The sequence below is a fragment of the Galeopterus variegatus genome, unplaced genomic scaffold (genome assembly GCF_000696425.1).
Source record: "Galeopterus variegatus unplaced genomic scaffold, G_variegatus-3.0.2 Scaffold17, whole genome shotgun sequence".
Lineage (NCBI taxonomy): Eukaryota > Metazoa > Chordata > Mammalia > Dermoptera > Cynocephalidae > Galeopterus > Galeopterus variegatus.
The window spans coordinates 371,940-396,836 of record NW_007726128.1 but is presented as its reverse complement, the minus strand read 5'-3'; the positions used below and the strand labels follow the sequence as shown (position 1 = coordinate 396,836).

The window sequence follows — 24,897 nt, the reverse complement described above, 5'->3', positions numbered from 1 at the left end:
GAGGGAAACACTGAGCATCTTAAAGAAGCTCCATATGTAGTATGGCCCTAGGAAGGTGGAGATGTGATGGTGAAGAGAAGTGCCCAGGCAGAGGGGCCCGAGTGCCACCTCACGGAGTTCTGGGCCCTCAACAGGTGAGGAGAGAGACTGAACTGATTTCACAGACCTTGAGATGGGCACAGAGCGGTTTAAATAGACCATGGGCCTTAAATATCCTGGGATGTAACAAAGAGGATGCAGTACTTCACCTGACATTACAGTTATATCTGAGACAATAGCACTGGTGAAACAAGACAAATTGCAACTCAGTGAGAGTCAGCATGGACACGGGACATATGTGACCCTGATGCCTTGTCCCCTCTACAGTTTAAGCTCCCTTTCACGACAGAAAGGAAGAGGGCATTGGTGGTAGGATGTTCGAATCTCCTCCTGCCCATCCTGTTGGTAAGAGAGAGCTAAACAACACCTGGCACTGAACAGATGAGATCAACAGCAGTTTACTAGTCACAATGTACTGACAGCCTGAGAAGAGGACACCATACATCACACAGGGTCACACAGGAGTGCACTCAGGAACAGAGTGAACAACCAGGGCTGTGGAAGGCAGGATTTGTAGTATTAAGAGGGTGAAGTGCCCCTGTTTTTGGTGGAAGGATGTGATTGCCTTGTCTGAATAATTCTGCAGGCCAGCAGGGAACTGAAACCTGATCAAGGATGAGCAGAAACTGACTACTTCCTTCGATAAGGAGGATTGTTTGGTTAGGGCACCTTGTCTATGGAGCAGACTGAGGAGGGGAACTTGTGCTTAGGCCAGTTGAGACCTGTTTAAATCCTGAGGATAACTGAGACTTTTAGGGACTAGTAGAAGTACCTTCCTAGGAAACAAAGTAAGTACCTGACCATGAAGGAGGAGGCCGCATATTGAAGTGGCCATCAAAAATATGAACTTTAGAGGTGTCCCCATGTATAGCCAATAATGGCAATTGAGAGACCTGTGTGATGTTGATATAGGGAATGGGTTAATTTAAACAATGTGTGTGGCAGTGGTGACATCCAAGCGGAAGGGGGACATTTGCAACTTTGCGACTTCAATAGGAGTTCTTTGAAAAGTCCACTAGGCTTCTCAATTAAAACTGACTGTCTGGGGATGGATACCTGAGGGCTACAGGGAGGTTGATTTTCCATTGAATGCCTTCTTCAAGATCCCAGCATTGTATATTCTGAGAAGTGAAATCAAGTGCCTTGGTCACTATCATTAGTGTCTAGACCTCAAAATGAGATAAGAAATATCCTGCTGAGGCCTTGTATTATGGCATTAGTATATGCAGAGAAACCTGCTAACTTGATTTATATTTTGGTTTTCTGTGAAGCAAGGGATTCCCAGAATTCTTCACCCTAAAGGGCAACTCTTAATGGCCTAAGAGTCTGTAAAAATGTACAGTTAGAGCCAATTGGCCAGGCATCAGTGTTGATTAAGATGGTGCCTGAAGTATGCCAACTGTACTGACCCCTGGGTCCTGTCCTTTAATAACACCCTGGTTAAGGGATGAAAAGCAGCAACTCTCCATTGAGCTCGATCACACATGATGGTGGCAGTATCATCAGTAAAGTGTATGAGCTTCCATTGCTATTCTGTTGATCCCAAGGGGCTCCCCAGGCAGCCAAGGATACTAGGAGAGGAGTGATCTCCTCCAGCACCATGCTATCTGGCAAGAGACTGAGGATAGAAGAGGACCCCATCCTTCTGCAGGTGCAATATGCCAGAAGGCCCAGGTTTGACTCTATCCTTTAGCAAGGAGGTCTCAGCAGCCATGCCAAGCTTATGGAGGTGCTGCTTCAATGACCCAAGGCATAATGGGTAGCTGGGTACAGAGGGTCACAGGCTTAAGGTCATTGCCACTCTAACGGTATATAGTGCAAGGCCAAGAAAAGCAATTTTTTGTATTGGAAGCCTATCAGCAACTCATAATTATCAGAAGTGGTCCAGAGACTGCAGGGAGGCATGAGATGAGGTGGGGGAAGGCTCTGAGGGCACTAACTGAAGTGCCTGTTGATTTCAGTTTGGACAGATGCATTTTATTGAAGGAGTTCCCATTAAAGATAGGCCAATTTGTAAGTCACAGCATTAGTGAAATTAAGTAAAATTTGCAAATGAATATGTTGTCTTCAGAACCCAAAAAGGACTAAAAGACATTGGACATTGTGCGTCCTGAGAGTATTGATACCTGTTTTTCGACATTGTCAGGGATGGAGCAGCCCTTGGTTTACCAAGTAACTTTCAAGAATTTGATAGGGTGGCAGGGCCTTGTGCTATCCATGAGATAATAGCCCATCCCTTTTTGTGAGCTCCTTTGTGAGTAGTTGTACGTCCTTAATGAATATGTCAAACGAGTCTGGGAGGAGAATGTCAACAATGTAGTATCATGCCTGGGCTCTTGGAGAAGTGTGGATGCAGTTAAGATATTGCCTGTAAAGACTGTGCAATGGCAAGGCTGCCGAGGTATCCCATGGGCAGCTGGCAAAGTTGTATTGTGTCTCTTCTGAGGTAGAAGCAAGCAGAGACTGAGAGGCCATTGAAATAGACACTGAACAGATCATAGTAGCCAAATATATAGTAGCATGATACTTACCAGTTACCAATTGGATGGAGTCAGCAATTTTAATAATCAGGTTGTTGGGTACTGAGGCCTTAATGGTATGAGACCATGGCATTAAGGTCTCAGCAATCCACTGTGGGGCACAACTCATTTGTTCCAGGCTTACAAACAGGCTAAATAGGCCCAATCAGGCTGTTAAATATAGAAGCCGTGGAGAAAATCACCCCTTCACTCATTAGCTGTTACATAATAAGTTTTAATCCTTTAAGGCCCTGTTTTAAATTACATTGAACCATGTTCATTATTTTAACTTGGGGAGATGGAGGGAGTCTATGGGTTCCCAATTTGTCAAGCCAATTTGTAAGTGTCAAAAACTTCATTTCATTTTCATTTATTTTTCATTGGGTCAGGGTGTCCATGTCTACTGTGGGGTATTTTAGGGCAATGAGTGCAATGAACATGGGGAATTTAGGTAAGACAATAGTTCTGATGGTTAAGGTGAGACATACCTACTTGTCTGCTATATTCTGTCACTTCCCAAAGATTCTGGCCACGTGTAAATTTAGTAAGACCCCCAGATAATTTGAGCTTAGCATTGATTAAAGCCATGAGGTTTACCAGTTGGTGAATTTCAGCAGATATTGAAGTTAATTCAGAACCTATGTTGTAGAAGCATAAAAGCCAGTCAGTGCCCTTTTATCTTTGCCATATAAACTGTCTTAGTAAATTTTGGATTTCCAGTTGGGTCAAATTGTGAACCTTTGTTTTAGCTTGTTTTTTGTTGGTTTCCTATACCTGTGTTCATTTTTTTCTTCCCTTTGCTTTTTTGGGGGTTTTTTGATGGTGGTGGTGGTCACTGAACATCTATCAGAGGGGGAGGGAGGTGTCCTCTCTACCCTGATCATATTTATAATTTACTTCTTCCAGAGAGCCTCAAGCCAGTATCATCAAGATTAGGGATCTCCCCCACTGCAATAGTTGATGTTTATGGTTTAAAGACCCTGGGCTTAGGTTGGGTTTGAATTAATCCTTCACAATGCTACAAGGGTGCCATGGGTATTTCTGTATAACCCTAAGTATTAGGATCTTTGTTGCAATGGCAGCATAGTCAACAGAGTGGTGTAGGGGAAGAATCTAGGCCTATAACCCAGACTTGATGGATCAAAACCATCCTCTGCCACCACCCCACATTTTCTGTCATGTGGGCTTTCTGTCTTTTTTTTCCCTGCACAGATTCCCTGAGAATATTTTGGGTTTCTAGCCAAGTAAAATTATAGCTTCAAGTTTCAGTCTGTGCAATCACCTTTGGTGCAGATCTTCTGGGTGGTTATAGGGAAATGTTCGGGAGTTTGGTGGACTCTCTTGTAAGTGGCTACCTCTTCCTACAGGGAGTATAAGTCAATCTCCCTAGAGTTGAGGTCCATATCCAGTAAAGTTATTTGTCTGTGCCTCAAATGGGGCCATGACTGCAAGATCGGCCCTTTGGTTTGCTGTTAGGCAGCAGTGCTGAGACCAGACACATTGGCTATGGGTTTTGCACTGAGAGATCAGTTGAGTACCAAATGCTTCTTCCTCTCCCCATCCCTTTTTTTTTTTCATCAGCGCCTGGGCCACGGGCCACCATGGATGTGCACCTCAATGTCCTTGGGGGTCAGGAGAGCGCAAGTGACAGCAGCAAGGGAAGAAGCAGCACAGGAAACCAGCAAGGTCACTACCTTTGCATGAACAAAAGTGACAACTGGGATGCCATGCTTAATTCTCCATGGGGTGGTGGTTTCCTTCCTTTCCACAAACCTCACAAAGGGCTGTCCCTGGGCTTGTCCTACAGGTGCACAATTATAATGTCTGTATAGCTGCCCTAAACAGCCAGTGCCATACACTAGGCTAGACACAATGACCAGAGAGCTCTAGCCTGATCTTTGTAAGCAAGACTGAAGTTCTGACAGGTTAAGGCACTGTTTTTTCACTGCCTTTGTAAGTGGGATCCTCAGAGACCACCTTCCAAACACAGGCTGAACTTGACAGTGCATCACACGAGGGTAGAGTTAACAAAAATTTTCATTTTGGGACAAGAGCACTGTAGAGTGGAAAAGAGATGGCAATGGCTGACAGAAATTAGCAATTGTGTTTCAGGCAGCCTTTGTCATATCTTAGAAGTGGTTAGCCGAAAGCAGTTAATTTAAGCTAACCAGGTGTCTTAGGCCATGGTTGGGCATGCCATGTGGTTTGTGACACCAGTGGTTCTCATTCTCATCGCTTCTTACTCATTCCATTGGTGAAGAAAATATTTCTGCCCTGGGTATTTGGCTAAACACACAATACCAAACACTGGACAGATGAGATCTGCCGCAAGTTGTTGGTCACATATACTCACAGCCCAGAGAGAAAAATTCTGCTGGCCATGCAGGGCCAAGTTGGGATTGTAATCAGAAATAGAGTGAACAACCCAGGGGCTGTGGGAGAGGTTACAAGGGGGTATGTTGACCCAGGATTCTCCCAAGAGGATGTGATTGGCTTGTTTGAATAATTCCACGGGCTGGCAGGGACTGAATCCTGCCACCAGGAACGAGCAGGAAGTGTACCTTGTCCCTTAGATAAGTAGGGTTGTTTGACTAGGGTGACTTATCCATGGGAGCAGAGTGGGGAGGGAAACGTGATTAGGTGTTCAAGACCCTCCCAATTTTGCCAGATTTCAGCACAGCTTATAATATTGAGCCTTAATTTTAGGCCTTGTACTATATGAGGGGATGAACCCTGTAGATGTAGATAAATTCTTTGAAAATTTACTCCAGAGGAAATAAATGTTAATGTGGAAGTGAATGATTTTACTTTTAATTACAAGATTGTTTTCATTGTTATGAAGGAAAAATGAGGACCTGTGAGTTAACATAAGTTCTGTTAAACAATAATGCAGTTATGTCATTGCACACTTTTTTGTTTTTATTTGAATGAAATGGATACCTTGCTATTGCTTGGATAAGAAGAAATTGAAACTTAAGCCAGAACTTATTTTTCTGGCATTATGGAAGACTTAATGTCCTTAAGAAAAACAAAAAACAAAAAACATAAAAACAAAACCTGATACACAACCTTTTAAAATATAGGATAAATTATTTTCAAAATTCATTTTAAATGAATGTCTATATTGGTAAATAAGTGACAGAATTCTTCATGATCCCAGAAAAATGAAAAATCATAAATCTGGAGAAGCAGGTGAGTGCTACATCCAGAGGCTGACCGGGGGTCTCTGGTGACTCACAACTTTTGTTATAAAGAGACATGTTCTGGAGACTGGAAATAGGGGAAGAAATTTAGGACCCACTAAAGGTGGGAAATCAGATTGGGTCCCCAGAATAAGGGGACTGCTGAAGAGTGACATGCTCAATAAAATGGTAACACGGCAAAACCCTAACCTCCAAAGGAGACAGTAAGGAGACTTTCCAGTCTTGGTTTTGCCTTGGGTAGAAAGTACGGAAAAGGCTCTCTTGATAATTTGTGAACAAAAGTGAAATCTCATACAGTTTTCTAGGTTTGCTGCTGTCTAGTCTACGCAGTCTGAAAAAAAGCCATGCTGAGAATATAAAACACAAAAAGTGTGTGTGTGTGTGTGTGTGTGTGTGTTTGGAGAGACTGAACATAGCAGACCATTCATTGTTGAATTGGGTGGAGAGGTACATTGTTCACTCACCATGTCTGTATAAAAATACAGTACAAAATCCACCAGAAAACCCTATAAATTGAAGTTATCTATTTTAAAAAAGAATAGAATTTTGTCGTAAATTATTGTAAGCATCACCTGTTGCTTCCATGATAAACAATTTTTCCATCAATATCTAGTTTTCTGGTGGTTCCTCTTTGTGAATCCTCCAAAATCACTAACAGTGGTTTAGTAACCCCATCAGTCAGTACTTAAAACCTTTTTCACAAATCAAGAGATATGCATATCTGTCTGTTTCCAGAGTCTCTATTTTATTTTTTTAGTCTCTTTATCTATCATTGAAGAATACTACACAATCTTAATAACTAACACTTTGAGTCATCAGTTCTGATAGTGTAAATCCTTTACTTTTTTTTTTTTTGTCTTTTTGAAATAAGACGCTATTCTTGGTCTGTTACATTTACATGTGATTTTTGGAATCAGCTTATCACTCGTATTATGGTGGATTTGCTTACAAAACTCCCCCTTTTAACAACCTTCTAACTGACATAGGTATCTATTTTCAGACAATGTATCTTATGCACACCCTCAATCCACAGTCATACCACACTGAACGTGCCCAATCTAATCTTATACACACCCTTAATATGTGACTTAGAAATTTTCATGGTTTCCCAGTACTCCCTGGAAGAAATAAATGCACGTATTTTTAACGGCATCCTTTTTTTTTTTTTTTTTTTTTTGCATCTTGGGTTCCAGTTATGACTATGCTCCACCTTGGTTTTCCAACTCTATGTGGCATGACACTCCATGACAGACAGTTTTCTTTCCTTTATTCAGAACTTGCCTTTTACACTCCCCCGCATTCATGATTCAGGTTAAGATATTCCTCTGGCTTATTAAGCCTTTTATTTCCTAAGGTTTAGTATGTGTTCTACGGCCTCTGTGAAGTTTCCCTGAATCACCCTAAAATTCAATAACAAGTTCCCATCTACATTTCTATAGCATTTTTTATTTATTTCACTTCTTTGAATATATCATATATTTACTTCTACTTTTACATTTCCTTTAATACATATGTATTTTATCTATGCAATTAGATACATACACTCTTTCAAGGTGGGGACCGTATGTTATGTTTCTTTGTTTGTCCCCACTGTGTCAATCGTAGTATTTAGTATTGTTTGGCACTATTTTCCCAGAATCTTGCACTAAACAGAGGATATGGTAGTTGCTTAATAATAATTGGTTGAATTATTGAAACTGAATATTTGTTCAATAAATATTTGTGATGTAATGGAAGGAGAAATGAATGAGGTATCACGTGAACTGGGTTCTGGTCTTGCTGCCTCTGTCATTTGCTAGCTAGATTTAGCCAAATCATTTTATATCCATGATTGCTAGTTTCCTTACCTTTAAAATGATGATACTAATGACTGCCCCACAGCACAGGATCATGTGAGACAAGCCTCATTAAAGTGCTTTGAAACAGTGTGTGCTCAACATGTTTGTGTTATTTTTCATATTTTAAAAATCTTCATTATAGAAAATTTGGAAAACAGTAAATTTCAAAGAAGAAAATATAAATCATTTATAATTACACCACACAGAAAGAACTACTGTTATATTTTGGCATATTTCCCTTATAATGTTTTTCTCTTCATATATTTTTAAAATTAATATTATATGTATGCTAGTTTTAAACTTCTTTTTTATTTATATCTTTTGAATATATTTTAGATATCATTTTCATGAAGTCTTATTTTTTCTACTGAACTTAAACACTTTTAAAGAAATACAGTAACAGAATTTATTTTTACAAAAGGTTTTTGAAGAAGTTAAATGCATCCATTTAAATAATTTTACTTCTATCAACTTAATTGTAGGTTAATACAAACATGCATTACTCGAACAAAAATATTTCAATGGGATGATTTTTCTTTCTGAAGTTATCTTCTATTTGGTTGAGGATGTTTTTGCCTGTATGACCCAGAAAATCCTGAAAACAACTCTTAAATTTTTGCCACTGTGATTTTGATTGAATTTTTTGCTTGATGAAACACTAAAATAACTTCTTCTCCTGTAAAGAAAAATAAAGTAGTAAGGAGAACTTAGAAAACAAATCAGAGCTTGAAAAGGCTCAATTATTTCCCCTTCTCTTCTCAGCTGGAAGAAAAAAAAAAAGGATGAAAATTATGTTCATTCAGAAAGGAACTAGGAGATATCTCAAAGAATTTTTCTTTAAGTTTATGGAATAGAAAAAAAAAGACATTACTGGAACTTTTAAAATTTGTATACATTTTAAAAAGTATCTATATACCAGCTTTATTTATCCAATTTAATTAAGGAGAGTTTTATGAATGATTTCAGTCCTCAGCCATGTCTCTCACTTTTGCCATTACATTTTGCTTTTTGGTTATGCATATTTTACATAGTTGGTATACGCCCTGAAATGTAAGCTTCCAAGATTTTCTTTTTTCAAAACTATTGTTAAGAATTTAGAATTATGTTGGCCTGTAAAAGATTACATTTTTGAGATATAATAAACTAATATCAAATAAATATAAATTAGTTTCAAATTAAATAATATGTAAAACATGTATGTGATATGTTTGTGTATGTGAGCACTGAAAAAATGCTGGAAGGATATGCACCAGAATCACTACAGTGCCAAGCACTGTCACTGGATAGTGGGATATGAGAATATTGGTTTTCTCTTCTTTATGCCTTTCAGAATTGTCATTTTCCCAACAAGGAGCATACCTTAATGTCATATGCAAAAAGGAAAACATTAATTTTGAAAAAGAAAAATGGGAAAATAATCCTTTCATTTAGTAAACAAATAATTAGTTAGTAAGTGCCAGGCATGGCTTTCAAACCTTGTTTTGAAATCTCCATTCGAAATAGTTTTCTTTTAAATATATTCAAATCTAAATTACTTAACCGAGGCTTTGAAAAGAATCTGAAGTCACTCTTAGTACAAAGAGATGGCGATCAAGTGGAGCATTTGGGTTTTGATTAAAAACAATTTACTATAGATATAATGTTATAGTTTAAGCATAATGTGCTACCATTGTATGCTATATGAGTATAAAATGAGTTGCACTGACAGAGTCATAAAAATAGTTTAAGCGGAATAAATACGTAGCTTCTTGAAGTGGATTGCTTTGATGAATATGGTACACACTTACATGCATAAATGTTGGTGTGTTAGTAAAAATAGTTCTATCATTTTTTTATCAAACTGCATCTTTCCTTTCAAAGACAGCTAAGTATATATAAATTATAAAGATTTTCTGAAATGAAAACATGTAATGTAAACTATCACTTAAGTTACCTTTACATCAGAAGAACAATTACAGGACTGTTTTTTGGCATAGATGTATCATTCTCAATAATAGTCGTAGACAAAATAAACCCAGAGGCTTAATTTCTCCCCTTGTTGAGAATAAAAATGGTAAAGGAGACTCTGTTAAAACTATGGGAACTGTCCTATTTAAAGTGTCAGAGGATTGTATATACATACAAGGGAAAGCTGATAATGTGTGTAAGTGATTTCAGGTTGGCAAATTTGTTCAGTTTAATGTTTATGGATCTTTTCCAAGAGGGTCTGTGTGAGAAGAGTATAAACCTCAGATGTCCTGGACAAGGGCGGTGCTGTGGTGCTGTAAGAGTTTGTGCATTAACTACTGTCTGCCTGTGACGACTGATTTTTGTTACCCACACCTGCAAAGCATTATATTTGCCATTAGTCTACAGCCTGCCTCTGAAGCTATTATAATGTGAACATAACAAAATTTATTTCAATTTTTAATCATTGAACTTTCAGTCTTATTTATTTTATTCTTTATTTACTTTCAGTCTTTATTATGAATATAAATAATGAAATGAACCTTCACTATGTTTGCCCACTCATAATTGATAGAGGTCAGCTACTAATTCAACATTTACTTATCAACTTTATTAAGCAACTATGTTCCAGTCCCTATACTAGGCTGAGGGATGCAAAGCCATTTCTATTTTGACCACACTGGTTGGAGTTAACTTCCCCTTTTCTCCTTCTTCCTGATGTCATCAACAGTCATTTGACATTTTAAAACCAACTACCTCATTGAAAGGGGAACTGTTTTCTCAGGCCTTGCATTTAAACCCCGCTGCACACACAGGCTACGTTCCCTCTGAGAAGGAACAGTGCAAGCAGACCACAAGAACGTCAAAATCTCATTATTCCCACTAGTGCAAATTCAGCTCTGGGGCTTTTGTGTTCTTGGAGTGTCTTTGTGCACCTTTTGAAATCTAGGAATAATTTGTGTCCAAAAGCAGCTGGAAAAGAGAAATTGAGAAATGGATAGTCTGATAGCAGCCTCCCATTGAAATTTGCTTACTCATTCTCTGGGACCCCATGAAATGTCATGTTCCCTGTGAGGCCCATGTCCATTTTCTATTTTGGAGTTAACCACTCCCTCCTCTGCACACGGGATGGAGCTGCCTTGTATGAAGCCTTCACAGATGGCCAGTTGAGGAATGAGAAGTCTTTACCGTAGCTAGCATGGTGGTTTGCACAAAGTTGGTGCTAAATAAGTACTTTTAGAATTGAATCCAAATATTTTTTAAAGAAGGCTCTGGTACTTTCATAAAATAAGAACACAGCAATATTTGAGTCACTGATTGGAAAGGGTAAAGTGAAATAAATGAAAGTGACGGAAGATAGGCAGGATCTGAGGCAAGGTGAGGAAAAAATGAGAATGGTTCCTTCTAATCCATGCTGCATCCTCTCAATCCTGATCACTCAGAAAGATAGGAATAAAAAGGCAGGAGGTAGAAGGCCAAAACTATGTAAAATGTAAGATAGGAGACATGCTCTGCTGTGGTTTATAACCACTTAGAATTACGCTCAACTAAAGGAGAATGAAAACATCACTCATTGTTCTAGATACCACCCACTACACCTAACACACGCATGCACACCTACACACCTCACTCAAGATAATGTATTAAAAGGGAAACCTGTTTATTTTTTAGGAACACGTTGCAGTGTATAGTGAATTTTCATTTTTATTTTTTATCCCTGTAGGTAGATGTTTTCTTCTGTTATGGAGAGGAATAGGAGGAGTCATGGTAATGGCAGAAAGAGGACTGTCTGAACTTAGGAAAGACTTTGACACAAACTGGCTATGTTATGTTGATGAATCACCTAAATGCCTGGATTTGGAAGGGTGGATTATATGGTCCTTTACAATTTAAAACCTTGCAATCATGGGAGAAGTTTTATAGTCCTTTTGGGAAGCTGCAAGAGCTTGAAGGAAGCCCTGTAGCAAACTCCCCACAATCCTTTATGGAGGGTGTATATTGGGTAAGTCTTCCTTGAGGGAACTAAAAAAGAATGGGATGACCAGTTAATTGTGACACGCCCCCTTCCCCCCCCCACACATACTGAATGGGGCTACATGGTTTATTGCAGTTAATCTTTTTAAATCCTTATTCACATCAAATCCATATTATTATTCTAAATGGCACTTAGTATAAATATCACTTTGCAGGAAAGGTATTCAGATTTGTGCTTTACCTGGAAAATTATGGGAAAATCAATTTGACTTTGCATTTTGAATTTTATATGTTTAAGCTGTCAAAAATTCTCTATGGTAAAAATAACTTTCATATGCCTACCAATGTATGTCGAGGGACCTGTCTATGTAATTATCAAGCAAGAACCTAAGCATGAAAAAAAACGTGTGTGCCAACAAAGAAAAAGAATTCCCTTTGGCTTATAGAGGAGGCTCAGAAATACTATATGTGCAGGAATTTTTAAAAGAGGAGGATCTCTAAGTTAAAATAAAAATTATGCACATGTATATTTTATGTGAGCTCTGTGTAACCTAAAATGGTCTGGACACTTAGGTGAACAGGAGATATGTTAAAGGATCCACATTTTAGGAGTGGATACTTTATTTCCAAAGAATTCAAGGTGAGGTCAAGAAAGGTAACTAGAAAGATCAGAATGTGTCTTATCTCATCAGACTGTGGGTTGTCTTTGTAACTTGTGGGCCAGGGACAGGGCCTTGTACTTAATAATTTAGTAGGAGCTCAGTAAATGTTGATTGGATGAGTAAATAACTATCTGTTTTTGTTGACATAGAGGGGCAATTGTTCCAGTTTGTAGGCTCTAAAACAGAAAATCATATGAAATAATATGTAGGCAGAGAACTAAAGAAATCTAGTATGAGTGTTAAGATATTGAGAGGTGGAGAGAGACCCATAAGGTACTTGGTTATCAGCTGAGACCAGTGTCTATCTGTCTGTGTCTGTCTCTTTCTTTCTCTCTGTCTTTGGCCAGGAAAAGCACTGACTGTCCAAAGTGCATGTATTTCCTTCTTTGTTTTTCTAAGTGTTTTTTCAGATAGTCTGACTCATACCCCCAGAGAACTAATTTCATGGGTAAGAAGTTTATTTGACGTCTTATGTACAGAATGAGTAGTGGTTTCACTGTGGGAGATGGGGTGAGTGAAATGGAACCAGCGATGAAAAAAAGATGGGAGATGGGGTGAGTGAAATGGAACCAGCGATGAAAAAAAGAGGTGGTATCTGTCTCCTTGCAGTGTTGGCTTCAAGACAGGAAGTTTGAGGAAAGAACATGTGTGGGCTAAAACAATGCACTGTCTCAGTTGTAAGAAAAAGAGGTTGCAAAAACCTCTTATTTTTTTTGTAAGTATGTTTATAACATACTATCATGCTATTTCTTAGCAGGCTCTTTTGAGCCCACTGGGAGCTGAGTGGTGGTTTTTTATATGCCTCTAGTGCTCCATTTAGATCGGACATCTTTATCCTCTTCAGTTCTGCTGTGTTGCATTTTCAGTATTTCCGAGACTGCAAAGATGCTGGCATGTGTGTTTGTATGAATGAGTAATGGTCTTTTTTTGTTAAGGCAACCTGAAAACTGTGTATTTTCAATACAGCTGGAAGTGTGTTCCAGTCACTGTAAATTGCATTACCTTGTTGTGGGAATTCAAGGACTTCTGTGAAATCTCCACGTGTCCAAATGGTACCAGCTTCTGTAAGCAGCCACAGTTCACAAAGCAGAACTCCTCCAGATTCCTCTGCTAATTCTGTAGAAGAAAAAGAGGAAGCATCGCTTCTGAGTCAGCTGCCTTGCTCGGCAAACATAAACATAATTAGCTTTTTAAGCTCAGAAAATTAAAAGAAACTTGAAGTTAATCTCTCTCTCTCATGTTTCTTATAGTATTTCCTCATCTTTCTGTGGGTTATATTTTATTAAATGTCACAAAACATTTGAAGAGAAAAATTTCCTTTACTTTATATATAAGTATGTATCATCCCTTCTTAAAAAATATCAAGCATATGCAATTAATTAATTAATCAATTTTGTATTGGAAAATAATAACAGACAAGATGGCTATCTGGGGGAGAAAGGGGTTTTCACATAAAGATAAAATATGTAAAGAGATACCAAAAAAAAGGTTGATATTCTTCTCGTTCTCCCTCCCATTCTCAGTTGGGATTTTTATTTCTTGTACAAAGTTAAGATCATATTATATTCACTACTTTTTCCCCTTTTTTCCCAACACTGTAAATATTACTTTTTAAATTTACTTTATTTCACAATATGTTGTGGACACACATCTATAGATACAGCTAACTGGATCTAACACATTCTTTAAAATAGCTGTCTAAGAAGCAGATAACATAGCATAATATACACAGCTTATGCATATTCTTTTCCCGATGGACTTCCAAATTATTTACAGTGCTACAATAGGCCTCCTTGCCAGGGAATTAAAAGAGCACAGTTAAGAATCACACCAGGGTTGGCCCGGTGGCGCACTGGAGAGTGTGCCGCTTGGGAGCGCGGTGGCGCTCCTGCCGAGGGTTCGGATCCCATGTGGAGACCGGTTCCCGCTCACTGGTTGAGCGCGGTGCGGGCGCAACACCGAGGGTTGCAATCCCGTTGCTGGTCCCCAGTGCGGGCGTGACACCGAGAGTTGCGATCCCGTTGCCGGTCAGTAAAAAAGACAAAAAGGAAAAAAAAAAAAAGAATCACACCAGACCTATAGTTACTAGAGAAGGGGAGAAGGAGAGGGGGAGGGGACATAGGGAGTAATTGTGTAAGGGACCCAAAAAGTAAATATGATTTGTAATGATGAACATGCTAACAATATTGATCATCACATACTGTACACAAATACTGATAGTCAACTCTGTACCCTATAAATATGTATAAATAAAAATAGTAAATAAAAAGAATCACCCTGTGGATTCAAATGCTCCTGCCATCAATCTCTAAACCACCGACACATTTGGTCAGGAAATAAGATGACTTTTCAATGTAGAAAGTGGTGTCTCCCCACTGCCCTGTAGGGCTGGGGTGGGTGAGCTATCTGGTCTACCCATAGTAGTGCATGACTTCTTGGTCCCTCAGCATCACTGGCAGGCTCTGAAAGGAAGGTGGTGACAAGTGTGGGTTGGGAAATGACTAAATAAACCTTCAGAGTAAGGCAGCCTTATTGCTTGGCCTTACTAAATAGCCAATTCTGTTTTTTATTTTAAAATGATAGTTAATAAATACAAGGGTACTTCAAAAAATTCATGGAAAAATAGAACTAAAAGATGGTTCCACGAACTTTTTGAAGCATCCTTGTATAACTGACAAACTTTTAGATAGTTTTGTGATGATTTGGTTTTCTAGCATCATTCTGCAATAAAGAATAATTTAGAAAGCCTGTGATAGAAATAAAAATATAAAGTCAAAATCAAAAAATATCCACCAACTGATAGCAAAGAAATCTTGAAAGAAACCTGGAGCCCAGAATTTCTTCCATGTTCATGGCCTGCTCCACCAGCCACCTTTTAGAACTTATCTTTCAGTACAGAAATTGGAATTAGTATATTCAATATACAAATACAAAGAGAATTTAGGAGTACCCTTCTTTTAACATGTTCCATCTTGCTAAAGAGGTATGCCCTTTTATTTAACATACATGGTATTTAAATATTTAAAATACTATATCTTATTTTTTGTTCTATTGTTATCTTCAATTTTAAGGTTTTGGACTGGTGGGGTAGTATTTGGGAAACTGCTCCTGCAAGCCTAGCATAGTTAACTTGTTTGCAGTTACATTGGAAGGTGCTTCACAGAGATAAACACTTGATCATAGCCACGGCTTTTGATGTGATGTTAATTGACTGAGGACAGAATGGAGGACTGAAAATGGAATCTGCTTCCAGATTGGTGTCAGGCACTTATCACAAGCTGTACAGAAGAGATCTCTAATTGAAATTCATGTATCATGGGCTGGGGGGAGGGGAGGTGTTTAAAAGATAAACATTCAAACTAGAGAAGAACACATGAAAAGACAATCTCTCTCTCTCTCTCTCTCTCTCTCTCTCTCTCTCTCTCTCTCTCTCTCTCTCATGTCTGTGTGTGTATACACAGAATTTTCTCTACTTAAAAATTAAAGAAGGGCAGAATCTAAAGTAGCTGTTGTATGAATAGCTATACATATCACAAGAATTTGGAAAGATAATTTTGTGGCAATCCTTGTTATTTTGCTTTCAGAGTGAACTAGAACTGGGTTTGTATCCCTCAGTGCTAGATTAGCAGCTGTGCAGCTTTAAATGAGTCAACTTCTTTGAGCCCCAATTGCCACATCCACAGAGTGAGGGCCATACCTCACTACCTCATAGAATTATTGAGAAGTTTAAACGAGATAATAGGTGTAAAAATATTCATGCAATATTAAATAAATGGTGCTTTCCCAATTAGACAACACAACAGGTCTCCAGTAGGAAAATGCTTCTTGTTAGGGTTAACGGGGACACATAGGATGGTAGAATAAAGAAAACATAGTGAGATATGAGCAATGATGCCAATAATCAAACATATCAAACTCTGTATAGTTATAAAGAGTTTCTGTATCCTTTATCTCATTAGTTCCTCACAAGAATCCTGTGAAACAGACAAGCTGTCATACCCATTATGTAAGGGAAGAATTGTGAGTCATATAAATTAAAGGGATAGACCAATATCATTTGTAATGGACTGAATTCTTTTTGACTAATAGTCCAGTGCTCTTTACGTTACTCCAAGCTGTCTATTGATATCAGACAGCTGGCGAATATCAAACAGTTGGAAGTCTAATGGATTCCAAAATTGTATCTGAAAACCTAGCATTGTTCTCAAATTTCCCATGATTCAAGGAAAGAATAATATCTGGAAAAGAAATAAAGTGCCTCCTTTCCTGGGCAGTCTTAGACTACTCCTGAGAACCATGCTAAGTTCAATATGCATTTCTTGGGTGCTATGGACCAAAGGAGTTGTGTTTCTAATATCAAATGCACCATGTTTTGTGACTGTTTCACTTCATTTTTAGCATTTCCTGAATTAAAGTTAATTGTTTGGAAAGGGCTTCTTCCAACTACTGTGAAAAATTTGGTTTCCTTTCAAGTCCAGAGTTCAAATATTTCTGTCCTCTTAACTGCCACAAATGGTTATCTCCATCTTTGGTTGATACTTAGCACATTCTATGTTATGACATTATCTATCCTTGTATTTATACCTTCTTTCTCCCCTTTGCGAGCACATGCACCCTAAAGATGGAGAGTGTATCATACTTCTGTACTCTCAATGCCTAGCTGACAGCCTGGCACCTACTAGCATCTCAATAAATGCTTACTGCTGCTGCTGCTTTTGAGATACCGTTCAGTATTAATTTCTTGAGAAAGATTCATTAGAAAACATCAAAAGAAAGAGGGGCAGTTTTGGAATAAGCAATAATTGCTTCCCCTCCCCGTATGTTGAATAATCTCTTGAGAATTCTTTCTTAGAGGAAGACAATTGTTAGGAAGATAAAGGATGCTTAGAAAAGTGTTAGTAATTACCATGTCCACTTGAAGGCAAGAAAAGGCAAAATAGGTCCTACCTCCCTAACATAAACAGGAGTCTATTGAAAATTAGTTTGGAGGCCAGAACTGATTGAAGTCCATAGCTCTCTCTGGGGAAAAAAGCCTTTGAGATGAAGTTGAATTTTTTATTTCTAAAGAGTAGGAACAGAGTGTGTTTTGTTTGATTTCTACAAATTATAGTGATTTTTGTTTCAGCCTGAACAGAACCACAAGCAAATATTGGCAGGCAGAGTCTCTACAGGAGTGGCTAACCAAGCCAGTTTTCATTTCCTTCCAAACCCTAGTTTGGCTGATCCATCCACAGACAAGCAGAACAAAAGGCAAGGGATTACTGCACCCTAAACCATCCAAGTGGCTCATTTGGCTCAGGGGTTATTTATAGCACTCTGGCTCATACTGAGGACTTCCTGCTCTTCTCGATGAATGTGAAAAGGAAGCTCAGAACCTTAGCAGTAGGCATAGATGAAGGATGTGATCAATGATTAGATTCATCGCTGTGTCCAGCCTGCTGTTTTTGATCTAGCTATGCCTTTCAGCCATCGTGGTGAACGTTTACCTCTGAGTAGGCTCAACCTCTTCTTCATGTGCACATTCTATTCGTAGATGCTGCTATGAGGACAGATTCATCAGCAATGACTGATGTGGAGTCTGGGGTCACCAATTTTGCATCTTCAGCAAGGGCAGGCCGCCGGAATGCCCTACCAGACATCCAGAGTTCAGCTGCTACAAGTGGAACCTCCGATTTGCCCCTCAAACTGGAGGCCCTTTCTGTGAAGGAAGGTAATACAGTGGGTACAAAACTGTGCTATCTACCCTAAGCGATCCATTGTGCAGTATATGCATGTATTGAAACAACATCCTGTATCCCACAAATATGTACAAGTAAATGTTAAAATATTTTGAATAAAAATTTAAAAAAAAATTTTTTTTAATGCTCTTAAGTAAATCAGCAGTATTTCTCTCTTTTTAATCAATCCATTTCTCTGGTACAGTCTCTCTTTTAGCTATTTAGAAGAACTCTTTTTTTTTTGTTACTTGTTTATTAAAACCTCTCAGCTTTTGTTTAAGGCTACGTAGATTTGTCAGTCTTTCTAAGTAGTTTTATCTTTTAATCTCATGGCATGTATGTGGAAAGTGAAGTTTTATTTATTCATGAGTGTGTACAGTCATGCACACTCCTAGTAATTGGGAGTACAAAGATGAACAAATATGACCCTTCCCTCAATGGATTTACAAAACTTATTGAGAATCACTTAGAAATAAAATAATTTTCTGTCTGCCATCCATTGACAAACCACTCAGAAGCTTCTGCTTTGCTGTAGTATTCTGAGTCGTTCTACTTCTTATATCTAGGAAGTTTATCGTCAACTGGGGATGAGATTTTTAAAGTGAATTTTTATGTAAAAGGTGATCATTCTTTAACCAGTAGAAAAAGTCGAATTAAGAAAAACGGAGAGCAGTCAAACCAATGAAGGAAAATCTTGGGTCTTTCTCCCCATTGCTTATATACAGTTTCTATAGCTTCTAGAGTTTAGTCTTCTAAAGATAAATACAAGAATACTTTCAATAGTTAATAGTCCCTTCATTTAAAAACATTCATAGAGATTAAAGATAATTTGAAATCAAAGCCATTACCAAAACACTTGTGTCCTGTTTTAAACTCTAGGATGGACTCTAGTGTGTGTGTAGAAATTTATTCCTGGTGGCCCTGAGGCAAGAGAGAGCTAGAAGCTGCTGGAACATCTGCCTCATTGTGGGAGCAAATGAATGGGGTAGATGTACACAGGAAGAAGAAGGCTCTTGGCTTTTTGCCTCAGGAGGTTATTCACTATGTGGTAAAATTGTGAATGTTCCTGGTTTGATCTCTATGAAATACTTAAATCCTTCTTAGGCCAGGGACTGAGGTCAGATCCTGGAGTCCCATGGTTACCTCAGATTTTTCTAAAGGTCATTGCATTTCTTATAGAGAACACTACAAATAATAGTAAAAAAAAAAAGCCCACACATACATATAAAATATTATAAGAAGAAAGAAAAGATGGAAGAGATAAAGGGAAGAAAAGAAATAAAAATACGTGTATTTTTTTTCACCTTTTAAGTTTGAAAATATAATATGACTATCAGAACATAATGTTGCTGTTTAAGGGCCCATCCTAAGCTAGGGAGGTAGAGAAGATAATTACTTATTAGTATAAAAATTCTAATTAAAGTTTATATTCCTTAAACACACACACAAACCCCTTAATGTTTACTGACATTACTTAGTTAAGCAAAAGAGAACAAATACACAGCAGGAGGGTTAGTAGTCTTCTTCACTTTAGTTTGGTCACGAGAAAGATCATTATCTAAAAGAATGTTGTTCTCTTTTTTATATTTTTCTTTAAATCATTTTGAAATAAAGTGAAAAACATCAACTAAGAAATTCAGAATGCTAAAATTGAACATATAACACCAGAAGTTAAAGAATAAACAAAAGGACATAGGCTTACACAGGTAGATGGCATAACAATTCTTTATTAAAAAAACCATAAATATGTAGTTTTAAGGCCTATCTTTTTTCTCATTAGCTAAGCACAAGTAGTATTAAAGATTTTAAAATGAATATTTTCCTATTGCTAATAAAACTAAATGCTGGGGTCTGCCTTAGACATTATGATTTCAGTGTTTTAGTCATTTAAAAATAGAAATTCTGAAAAAGAGCAGCAGGTTTCCCTCATGCCTATCCTCTTGTTTTTGTTTTTACTTTTATTTTTGAAAAATATGCTTAGGTGGAAGAAAATCTAGGATCTCAAATGTCTTACATCTGGCATGAAATTAGCCTGGGATTTGTCCAGTTTATAATCTGTCTTAATGTATTACTTATAAATTGATAACCATGATAGGGAGGACAGTGATGCCTGATAACATATTAACAGCAGGTGACAGATGGTGGTGGCATCCCAGGAAGCTACAAAAATCACTTAGTGCCTTTTCTTATCTCCACCATTACTTCTTATTTGATCCATCATTTAACTAATTGTCCACTAAGTGCTGGGCACCATTCTAAAAACCAGAAATGTAGTGGTGAATAAGATAGATATAAACTCCTGCTTTCACAGATCTTATATTCTAATGAGAGAACTGGACTATAAAAAACAAATGTGTAAGTCAATAGTGATATGTGCTATCAGAGAGTTAAAATAGGGTGCTGTAGTAGAGAGTTACTGGGTGGCTACCATAGATTGGGAAATTAGGGAAGCCTTAACTGAAATCAGAATGACAACGATATGTTTTGAATAACAACTGAATAATTCAGCCACAGGGAGACCGAAGGTAAGAGCATTCTTTGCAGAAGGAGCAGCTAGCATAAAGTATTTAGGGTGGAAGAAAATGGATGTGGTTAAGAAATGGAAAAGCTGGACATCGTGGCTTGAGGGCAGTGGCTGAGAGGGAGGGTGGCTCAGGATGACGTTGGAGAGATAGCACGGGCTAGATCTTTTAGGGCTTTAGAAACCTGGGTGAAAAAATAGACTTTTATTTTAGCAGGAGGATTTTCAGCAGGGAATGACATTTCACTTATGTTTAAAATGTTCACTTCGTTTGTTATTGGAGAATGGATTGCAGGAGAGCAAGAACAGAAATGGTTGTATTGGAAGGTGAAACCCTCTTTAAGAAATCTTTTTAGGCCATATTAAACATTCAGACTCACATGAGCACATTTGGTGCCAGTCTGCTCAGTAGAATACAGATCAAGGGACTCAGCAGGCCAGCATCACATAATCTTCTATGGGAGCCCTTGCAGCAATCCATATAGCAGACCTGGGTATTAATCTCTGTGTGCCCCCCACCTGACAAGTGAGAACTCAAAAGATACAAGATCTTCTGTAATAGAGCCAAAGGGTTAGAAGCCCCTTGTCCCACATGAGCTGATACTTTGCAACAAGTCCTTGAACATGGCTCATTAGCATCCCTCAAGAGACATGCTCAGTTAGAAGAGTCATTACCTACAGCGAAGCCCAATGCTATGGTTTTCTACAAGGTATTTATAGTTTATATCTAGTTTCTCTTGGTACAGATGTATTTTACCATTTGGGTCATATTTACCATAAGCTTAGAACTAGGTTGACATTCCATTTCAATGTGGTTTCCAGGGTAACAGAGCTAGAAAATTAACCCCAAGTCAAATAGATATGTACTTAGAGAAGTAGAAAGGTTTTGTTAACCTTTACCCTAGGAGACTGCTTCAGTAGTCCAGAGAGAAATGGTGGCTTTAAATAGGTCAAGGTAGAGAAAGGTGGGCAAATCAATAGGATTTGCTGATGAATTGGATGTGGTAGAGATAAAGAGGAGAAATGAACAGTAACTCCCAAAGCAACGAGGTACATGGTGATGCAACATACTGAGAAAGGCCAACCTGAAGGAGTTAAGAGTTGGAAAAGTGAAGATTTCTGTTTTTTCCATGTTCTATTTGAGATGCCTATGAGATACCTAAATGGTCATGTCAATTAAGCAGTTGGATATATAGGCCTGGTGGACTAGAGGGAAAAACATTCAGAAATGTATATTCTTAATATTTGAATATGTATTTTCAAAATATATTTTATATGATAGAGGAGAAAACAGTGCAGATGAAATTATCCCATACTTGACAAGCCACACGAGTAGATCGTTACAAGCAGGGTAAGTGACTTACCCAAGCTCACAAAATTAGATGGTGATAGAGTCTCTGGCTCCAAGGCCTTTGTCTTTCCTAGAACATCAATTTTTCTCAATGAATATCTCATGGAAATTTTTCTGGATATTAATGTGTCACATATAAAAATGGTGCTGTGATCAAATAGGTTTGAAATTGCTGGTTCAAACATAACAGCTTTTTACATTTCTCAGAATAAGTTTCCTTTTTAAACAAGGACTTCTTGGAGCCTTTGCTACAGAGATTTTAATGTGATCTTGTGCCTACAATCTTCTAAGGTTCAGACAGACGGCATTTTATTCCCTCATTTATTTGACCATCTTTGAAAAAGCATCTTGCAGAATGATTGTCCTGTGAGGCACTCTGAAAACGTTACACAATACCTTGTGTTCTAATGAGCAGTGGAAAAAGCAATTGACACAAAAAAGAGCAGAACACAAGGATGGAAATAAAATTTTTTCAAAGCTAGGACTCCTAGAGAATAGAATCAACCAAGATAACTTAGGAACCAACATCTTCTTACTATTCCAAGATTTCTTAATAATCATGACCAAGAGAATAGATAAACAAGTGTTCAACAAAGCTTATTCACACTTGAAATGACAGGGACACATTTGAAAGGTAAGTCTGATATTGGTGGTGTACTCCCAGAGAAATTATGTTGAAGGAATATATTGAAAATACATTCAACTGTATAATTGTACTGAAAGCACTTGACAAGTGCAGAAGGCAGAACAACAATAACAGTAACTATCCTTGAAAGTGCACATTATTATATGAAAAATAACCCGTTTGACTACTGTTTTCCTTTCATTGACATCACAATACAGAGATAAGGACGATTATAACCTCTTTGAGCAGTTTGTTTCCTTTTATTTCCAATCCTATTTCAACATTTTTTCTTTTTTTCACATTTCAAAGCAAAAAAGTGGTACTGGTATAGGGGAAGTTTAAAACCACATTTTATATTTTAGCTAATAATCCTGAGCAAGATACTAGACTGTCAACAGATAACATACTGCTAGTATTTATCTAATCATTATCCTGAGTTTCTTGTTCATTTCATAGAAAAAGATCTACTTAAGGGGACTTTATAGCACTATCTCTTCATTAGACCCACTTAGAGACAGCAGAGCTGACATATCTTCTCGGAAATCTGTAATGCTTCGTGGGTAGTTTGCTTAGAACAATTGATGGCAAATGCTGCTTAAATCATTCTAGAAATAATTCAGTGCTTCATACTTCATACTTCCTGAGACTACCATTTTCTTTCTTTCTTTCTTTCTTTTTTTTTGTCTTTTTTGTGACTGGTAAGGGGATCGCAACCCTTGGCTTGGTGTCGCCCGCACCACGCTCAGCCAGTGAGCGCACCGGCCATCCCTATATAGGATCCGAACCCACCACGGGAGCGCCCACTGCACTCCCAAGCATCGCACTCTCCCGAGTGCGCCTTGGGGCTGACCCAAGAATACCATTTTCTAACAAGTCTGTTTTCCTGAAGGAGCTCTTTCAACGAAATATTATTAAGCACCTGCCAGGTTACTCAGAAGGCAACCAAGTGTGATTGCTAAGATGCAAACTCGCCCTTGATCCCAATTCCCCCATTTTACTGTTTCTGTTTCATAACAAAACTTCTTGAAAAAGTTATCTGTCTTTGTGCCTCCAAGTCCTCTTTGTCACATTCTTTCTCCAGTCTTCATAAGATTTGCACCCCACTGCTGTTTCAAAATCACAAATTATGTTGACTGTCACTTACTAGTTCTGTGACTTTGAGATTTACCTGTTTGTGTTTCAGTTATTTGTGTTCCATCTCTGTACATGGAGATTGTAATAATACCTTAAAAGACTGCCTAGCACTTAACTCTGTAAAATAGGAGAGAAAGTTGATTAGGAAAATGTAGATTTCTAAACCTACCCATGTATCTCTTTTTGTACAGTTTCCCCATCTGGATTGAGAGCAAAATAGTCAAGCAGAAAATGACTACAGTGGGTTGAAGGAAAAACTTAACAGTTTTATACAATATAATATAAAATATATTTCAATATATTCTACATATAAATGAAAAAAAATTTTTTTTTCAGATGTAAAAAAGGAAGATGAAGAAACAACGCGAGGCCAATTGGAAAAGCCCCAAAATGAAGAAAAATGATGGCTCATATAATCTATCAGTGTGCTGAATTTATGCACGTTAAAAGACTTAGTGGCTCTGTTTTTCTGAGATGTTTGATCTGGTAGTAACTATGGTAACATTGCAGCCCTAAGCAACATGTATTAGATAATTTTGTTGTGACGCTACTCAGTTGGATTGCAACCATGATGTCCAATATAGGCAATTAAAAGGCAGGTTACTTCCAAATTGCACGCATGGAAAAGGTTAAGAATGTATGATCACTTAAAAACGTATCATTGTCTATAAACCAACAAAATCCACTGTTCTCTTTTGGATTTTCTTAGCCTATTGTATTTTAGTTTCTTTCATTCTTTTTTTTTTTTTTTTGTCTTTTGTCTTTTTCCGTGTCTGGCAACGGATCGCAACCCTCAGTGTTGCCCCCGGACCGGACCGGGGACCGGCAACGGGATTGCAACCCTCGGTGTTGCTCCCGCGCCTCGCTCAGCCAGTGAGCGGGAACCGGTCTGTATGTGGGATCCGAACCCTCCGGCGGGAGCGCCGCCGTGCTTCCCAAGCAGCGCACTATCCAGTGCGCCACCGGGCTGGCCCCTTAATTTCATTTTTATAGTGATGGGCAAACCATTTCTTAGTAAATGTAAACAAAACACCATTAACTTAAAACTTTATAGAATTTGTAGGACATTATGTCTTCCGGTGAGAAGGAATAATAGAGTAGTCAAAACTAGCATGGATAGAGAGTGTTTGTTTTTAACCAAAAATGCACCAGATTTTTCCCCAAACCCTAAAAACGATTTGGAAAAGTTGTAAAAGCTTGACAACATAAACATCTCCAAGATGTTTTTGTCTAATATTTTTTGCTTCTAGTCTGTGCATACTGTGATTTTTCATGTGGATCCTTAAAATGCAAAATTTGTGATAAAT

The 24,897-nt window shown here is 38.0% G+C and overlaps 1 protein-coding gene across 1 annotated transcript in view; it reads left to right on the top strand.

The window, feature by feature from the left end:
* PKIB (protein kinase (cAMP-dependent, catalytic) inhibitor beta) overlaps positions 1–24,305 on the top strand; it is a 110,641-nt gene extending 86,336 nt beyond the window's left edge. Inside the window, exons 2-3 of the mRNA XM_008566894.1 lie at positions 17,776–17,952; positions 23,927–24,305. Of these exons, the coding sequence (XP_008565116.1) occupies positions 17,784–17,952; positions 23,927–23,994 (237 nt within the window). The 5' untranslated portion in view covers positions 17,776–17,783 and the 3' untranslated portion in view covers positions 23,995–24,305. The remainder of the gene's footprint in view (positions 1–17,775; positions 17,953–23,926) is intronic.
* The last annotated feature ends 592 nt before the right edge of the window (positions 24,306–24,897 follow it).